Below are 7713 nucleotides of genomic sequence, written 5' to 3'. Positions count from 1 at the left end.
TGTCCAGAATCCCATGAATATGCACACAAACACACGCACACATACAGACACATACACACACACTCTCACACAGACACAGACACACACACACACACACACACACACACACACACACACACACACACACACACACACACACACACACACACACACACACACACACACACACACACTCACACGCACACAAACACACTTAAATCTCTCGGATCTGGTCCCCCCCCTTGTATAACAACGGACGCTGCCACCCACCCCACCCCCAGCAGAGGAAATGCCAGAGTCCTCAGAAGTGAAGCAGAGCAGCCCAACAGTCTGCAGCTGTGTCCAGGGTCGGGGCTCTGGAGGGCCCAGGGACAGACGCTTATAGCAGGAAGTTGAAAGAATAATAGAAGAATGGGGGTTATGTCAAACCCCCTGTTCCTCCAAATGCTTGTTTGGTATGCTGATGTCTGGGTCTATGCGTGTGTGTGTGTGTGTGTGTGTGTGTGTGTGTCTGGGTCCTTGTGTGTGTGTGTCCTTGTCCTTTTGTCTTTAGGGTTGTTTTGACCTATGATTTGCTGTACAACGGTGTTTGTGTCACATGCTTGGCACTTTCACGTGATCCATCACATCGGAGATCATCTGAAAACACATGTTCACTAAACCAGCAGTGACAGTTGACGCAATCGTAGTGCGGTCACTTCTCCTACCTCCTCATCACAATACATGCAAAACCGTCGGAATCCGGAAAGAATCTACAGAGGGCCAAGACAGAGGATTTTTTGCCTTATAAGGAAGTGTTTTTCGCCGGGCTCGTTTGATGCCGACACGGCCTTGGAGGACTGGCCACTGGCCAGCCGCTGCCCACCGTGTCGGCTCGTCACACAGTCAGCCCTCAGTGGCTCGTCATGTCAGAGATTACCACGGGGACGCTGTGGGAGCAACACACTCCCTACCTGCTGCCTCGTCCCTAGGTTGGCTCGTTTGGTCGATTGGCTTCGAGCTCTGACATGTCAGCGAATAAAAGGATCACACTTAAGTCATTCACCCCCCCATCTGTCCTGGATTAGAGGAGAATTACTGCTAAGTAAATGACAGAGTTCAGCAACCATGCCGCCTCCACTCCACCGACCCAGTGGGCGTGTTGGTGCCTGTGTGTGTTTAAGCGCATGCAGTGTCAATAGTTACAATTACACACGTGTGTGTGTATGTCTGTGCGTGCGTACATGTATTTCGGTGTGTATGTGTATGTATGTATGTTTGAGTTCATAAATATGTCCACTATAGTTTGTATGATGTGTGTGTGTGTGTGTGTGTGTGTGTGTGTGTGTGTGTGTGTGTGTGTGTGTGTGTTTGTGTGTGTGTGTGTGTGTGTGTGTGTGTGTGTGTGTGTGTGTGTGTGTGTGTGTGTGTGTGTGTGTGTTTGTGTGTAATTGTGCATGTGTATTTTAGTTCATAAATATATCCTAGAGTGTGTGTGTATAAGTTCATAATTATGGCCATGAGTGTGTGTGTGTGTGTGTGTGTGTGTGTGTGTGTGCGTGTGTCTGTTTAAGCGCATGCAGTGTCAATAGTTACAATTATATATGTGTGTATGTGTGTGCGTGCACGTATTGCGGTGTGTATGTGTGTTTGAGTTCATAAATATGTCCATCATAGTGTGTATGTGTGTGTGTGCAATTGTGCACGTGTGATGGTGAGTGTGTATTTGAGTTCATAAATGTATCCTAGAGTGTGTATAAGTTCATAAATATGGCCATGTGTGTGTGTGTGTGTGTGTGTGTGTGTGTTTACATGTTTGGTGGTAGGCCTATATATGTGGTTCTGTGTGTGCGTGCATGTATACTGTAATGTGTGTGTGCGTGTGCGTGTGTGTCACAACACTGGGCAGCCGCTCACTGGGCCACTGCGGTTCTTAATCACTGAGAAAGAGCCTCCCTTATCTTAGTTTTTTAGTTCCCATGAACTTGTCTCTGCTTGAGCTCCGGCCGGACTATACAATGCGTGCAATTCTGCTCTCTGACTCTATGAGCTAAGAACTATGACAAAGAGACGAATATAAACACAGACCAATTCAGACATCGTTTTCACCCATACGCTGTATGCGCAACGCCATACATTCTAATACATTGTAACGTTGCTTCTTAACTAAAACATGAATATTATATCATTTGGAATAGGCCTCATTGAACATGTATAACTGAGCAGACATTTAACGTAAAGAAAGACGTAACCTCGCTCGCAACACAGTGAGTTTGCAGACTGTCATTACACGAAGTTATTCTGGTGCCCCAGCCGCTCGGAGAAGTTATTGTGCTTTTCTCTCCAGAATAGGGGGTGGGGCTCTTCGGTCAAAACTTCTTCCATCTCTCTCCACTGTGTTCCCTGTTTCCATCCCAGACTCTCCTCCTCCCCGCGCAGAGCGTGCAGCGCCTGCATACATAGCTGGCGTCCCGTGGCAATTCCTCTCTATTTGGAACTTAAACTTTCAACTCTTTGCATGCTATTGCAAAACAGACCTGTGGTAGGCGTGGACTTGTGTGCGTCAGTTTGTATTTGTATTTATCTTGTTCTTCGGGTGGCGGTCGGACTCTCCTGCGGACAGCCTCACCTTAAAACGGACTGGACCAGTGAAGATAGAACGCATCGGGAGTTAGTGTCTGGAAACTTTTGTCATCATGACCATGCAAGCAGCGGTCAACCTCGATACCTACAACCTTTCTCTGCTCACCGCCAAGGAGGATATTCTCAATCCCCGCTCGTCCACCAACTGGTAATTACTCTAATTATGGCATATAATGTGGACTTGTGGAAAAAATAAAAACATCGATATATATATATATTTTTTTACTAGTTAGATATAGACCTAAGTTTCGGGGGACATAGCCGAACCGTCCCCCAGTGGAACTGGTCGATATATTTCACTTTAGAAACTGGAACTCGTGTTGTGTAACTGGAGCCTCTGTTTTAATTAATCTAACGAGGAAAGAAGGCCAGCGACACGCCACCTGGGGATTTCGTTTGCAGGTCTTCCGTGACTAAACGAAATACAGCCGGTGGAGGGGTCCTCATCTCTCACGATAGAAACTTTAGGAGAGCTTTCAGAGGTGGTTGCGTCTTGGCCCACCATGCGCCTCCATGACGCGTGCCAGGTGCCTGTCCACCTGTGGAACGGCGCGCAGAGCACCTGGGTGACAGCCGGTTAACTGCTCGCTGGCACGGCTCGGCTGCTGGTCTGAGAGGTGGGCGGACTGCTGCCTAGATTGAACCTTTCAAGCTTGACATAGTGACATAGAGTGTGTGATCTTCACTTTTTACTATTGAGAAGTAGGCCTAGGCCAGACTAAATAGTGTAATACGAATGTATTCCCATGTGATGTGTTAAGATAGAGGCCAGATGGTTTGAAACAACACCGGTCATCACGATGGCGACATTCTCTAACAGCTCCTTTGAAAGAATCTCTCTCTCTCTCTCTCTCTCTCTCTCTCTCTCTCTCTCTCTCTCTCTCTCTCTCTCTCTCTCTCTCTCTCTCTCTCTCTCTCTCTCTCTCTCTCTCTCTCTCTCTCTCTCTCTCTCTCTCTCTCTCTCTCTCTCATATAAACCCAACAATACTCCTTCCATACGACTCCTCCGTCCATGGCTGATTGACTGGTCTATCAACAAAGTGATGACAAATTACAAGTTATATCTGAACGAGCCGGGTCAAGGGGGACCTACATGATGGCTGCTTATCTGAAGATAAATGCCCCCCGCTCCCCCGCCCTTGCATTTCTAAACTGTTTGGAGTCCCGGGGGCGTGGAGTGCTGATTAGGTTTAGGAAAAAAATAAAGAGATATACTGCAATTATGTTACCCATTTCAAAGAGCAATTATTGTGGAAATGCCTCCTATATGATCTTGGTCACTGTCAAATGACTATTTCATTGCATATATTGTTTGTTGCTGAAGCAATACCCACACACTAGATTTGTCTTTTACTGTGGTCACACATGAAAAGACACACACACACACACACACACACAAATATGTACAAACGCACACACACACAAATATGTACAAACGCACACACACACAAATATGTACAAACGCACACACACAAATATGTACAAATGCACACAAACACACACACACACACACACACACACACACACACACACACACACACACACACACACACACACACACACACACACACACACACACACACACACAAATATGTACAAACGCACACACACAAATATGTACAAACGCACACACACACAAATATGTACAAACGCACACACACACACACAAATATGTACAAACGCACACACACACACACACACACACACACACACACACACACACACACACACACACACACACACACACACACACACACTGAACAAGAGTTCACCCCATGTGAAATCTCCCAGCGACGATGCAAGGAGCTGTGACTAAACAGAGAGGTTGCAGGGCAAGATGATGTCATGGAGCACGCTGTTTCTGCAACAGCGTGGTCTTGAGTATGTGCGAGCCGAGTTTCACTCTATAGTAGAAGTTTACTCAAGACTGTTTATGTTTGCATGTGAATTACATATTGCCTTGCCTATATATGCAGAATCGATTTCCACCTGCAGTGTTTAGATTAAAAGTAAGTATCGGGGGTGGAGGGGGAGGGGGGAGGGTGTTGTGGGGGTATTTTCACGAGGGTGGAGAAGTATTTGTGGAATTGATCCCACACCGCCCATGTGTCCCCGGGGGTGTGTGTGTGCGTGCATTATCTAATGACCTTCCTTGTGTCGTGAATGGGAAACAGGCGCTTTGTTGGGGAGCCATGAAGAATAGCAGAGCGATCTCAATGCATTGCTCTCTCACAGCCCCTCTATTCACAGAGCTGCGGAGGTCTGTCCTCACTCTCCCAGACCTCTGAGGACTGGCTCTGCCTAAACACACAGTCGCACAAGGCGCGCGCATGCACGACCACATATGCACACAGATGTGTGTATCCTTAAAAGAGCTAGAGAGACAGAGAGAAAGAGACAGATAGAGACAGAAAGCCACAGAGTCTACAGCCTCAGAGAGAGAATTAATGGTCCCGAGAACGTTAAACAATGCTGTCCAACAGGAAATACTTTTCATTCTATTCAGCAACAAAAGTCGTGAAGATCTCTGCCAAAAATGTCTTGCGTAAAAATCCCCATTTATGGAAAATTGCATGCAGGCCCTTTGCTTCTTGATTCCAAATCAACAATAGGTACAGTGTCCTGGGCTGGTTTGACTAAAAGCTCAACAACTATTTCAACAGAGTAGGGATACACTCAAAACACTTTTTAATAGTCCTTAAATGCCAAGCAATAATCCTGTGGGTATTTATTCGAAGGCAGGTCTGTTGATATTTGTAAGGTGAAAATAGAAAGAAAATGGAAAGAAACCCTTTGATGGCATTGTTTGGTTTCTAACAACATATGGGAATTTTGGAATTGAAATCAGTGTGTAGGAGCTGGTCCTCTATTCATTAGGAGTCGGTGTGGGCTGTTTGCAGACATCTGTGGTTCCCTGATGAATCCCCACACTGCCAAATACAGATTATTTTTTAAACAGCTTTTACAAACATACTTCTGACTCATTGATTCTGGAGAGACACTGACACATTTAAATAAATCTCAGACTGCGCGGGATAGTGTAGTATTCAACTATTCACCATTGGTCGTCAGGCTCACTAAGTCATGGGCACCAGCAGATTTCATAGAGATAACTTGTGTCTGCTCTTCCTGAAATTACAATCATTATTGTAATGTATTGCTCAATGTTTGAAATCTTGATAACCAAGACCTGAATGTCTGCTGCCTATAAGATAATATGACTTGGCATATTAAGCAAGCAAGCCAAGTTGTAGTATTTTCAATGCATCATGTACACACATCCTTGCCGCAGTGATCATAGTCAGAACTCTCTTTCTTTCTCTCCCTTTTTCTCTCGCTAAAAAAAACAACTACAAGTTGTTGAAGACATCAACCTCTATTCGGTTTTTATTTTGGGTCTACGTGGTTGGGATCTAAACGAGTAAATTCATATTCTCCGATTAAATTAATGGTTTCATCCCGATTGTAATGTCTTTGGCACAAACAATTCATAAACATTGGTTAAATGTAAAAAAAAATGACAACCCAAAACAAACTAAGTACCAGTCAGCAGCCTGTCCGTTCGTTTAAAAATGCCCCCCCCCCCATTATAATGATTGCCACATGTCTAATTGAAGATAAGTTGGGACTCTGAGTTTCCTATAAATATTGATTTCTGTGTTGTGTCAGCTTCAGAAGTCCCAAAGAATAATAATATTTACCTAAAAAATATCAAGCAAAGGGAAAATGCATAGTTTGTAGCTTAATTACTTTCTACCCCTTCTTGATAGTCATCAATCTAATTTGACTGACTGTGGGAGATCAAGTTATCAACCTGCCTCATTCCTCTTAAATGAGCACCATTAATGTCTCAGTGTCACCTCTGTTGTTGCCATCAGGGCTTTTCAAAGCTCCTGTGAAAGAACGCAACTTGCACAGACAAATGATGTGGGCTTTTATTTCCACATTGCGTACAGGCCTGGGGCGTTTGCATCGCGGCTCTGCCTGCCAGAGTCTCCGCAGCCTCATGCATGATTAAGAGTAACCCAAAAGGTTCCACGTTCTAGAGTTACAGCAAAACCGTTGGACGGAACACACCTGGGCGGTCGGGGGTGAGGGTGGGGGCGGGGTGAGGGTGTGTTTTGGTGTGTGAGAGTGTGTAGTCTCTGTCTACGGAGATGTGTGTGTTTTGGTGTGTGGGAGTGTGTAGTCTCTGTCAGGAGTCTACCCTCTGTCTTACCTTTAGTCGGGCATGGCCTCTCTCACCTGATCGCCTGTATGTTACTGTTTATAAATAATAATTCCAATAGTACTAATAAAAATGTTACATTCAACTCCAATAGCATTTCTCTAAGCACATCGATTTCTAGCATTAGTAGAGATATATAATAATAGTAGAGAGAATATAATTTCTCTGCGCAAATACACCAGACCATGGGAAGCCTTTCCAGTGGTCTAGATCTGAAAGTAGCTTCTTCCTAGCCTATTGGTTAGGGTTAGCCTATTGCGGTTTTGCTGATCATTAAAAAGGTATTTTTTCCCCTCTGCCGCTATTGTTGGCGAGGAAACAACGGAGACGACAAGCAAAGATAGAGTGACGGCTTCCTCACACTCTGCCTCTGGCACAGCACACTGGTGGGAAGGCTGGGCGTGTCTCCTTTGGTGCTGCGGGATAAGGCTTCAGAAAGCCAGGCACTGCTTTGTCACACAGATGAAGGATCACAAAGGCGTGTCTGATTGCCCTTTGATATATCCGTCAATGTCGGTGAGAAGTCAAAGGGACATTTAGACTGTATCACTGCTCCGTCTCTGTCTCCCTGTCTTTCTCTCTCTGTCTTCTCCCAAGTATCTGGGTGGCAGTCGGTTTGCTATGATGACAACAGTGGGTAATGGCTGTTTTACAGGGTTCTATCTTTAGGGAGGAGTAATCTCTCAACGACCGCCTATCGCTCTTTTAAACGTTGTTCAGATTCACGTGGGTCTAATATGATGCTTCTGGGTAATAGCAGCCAACAGACATGATGAGACATGGCTGCCTCCCTCTCTCTTTGTCGTGCTCGCTCCCCCTCTTTCTCGCTCTCTCTCTGTAGGTGGGTCTGAACATGTAAATTGTTTAGGAGTCCAAATGGGTCC

General features: G+C 45.4%; 1 protein-coding gene across 1 annotated transcript in view; it reads left to right on the top strand.

The window, feature by feature from the left end:
• Positions 1 to 2366: 2366 nt before the first annotated feature.
• Positions 2367 to 7713, top strand: part of si:dkey-40c11.2 (drebrin-like protein A) — a 36935-nt gene continuing 31588 nt past the window's right edge. The window contains exon 1 of the mRNA XM_056592237.1: positions 2367 to 2749. Within this exon, the coding sequence (XP_056448212.1) occupies positions 2655 to 2749 (95 nt within the window). The 5' untranslated portion in view covers positions 2367 to 2654. The remainder of the gene's footprint in view (positions 2750 to 7713) is intronic.

The sequence above is a fragment of the Gadus chalcogrammus genome, chromosome 6 (genome assembly GCF_026213295.1).
Source record: "Gadus chalcogrammus isolate NIFS_2021 chromosome 6, NIFS_Gcha_1.0, whole genome shotgun sequence".
Taxonomy (NCBI): domain Eukaryota; kingdom Metazoa; phylum Chordata; class Actinopteri; order Gadiformes; family Gadidae; genus Gadus; species Gadus chalcogrammus.
The sequence above is the reverse complement of the archived record's forward strand: the minus strand, read 5'-3'. Positions and strand labels throughout refer to the sequence as shown.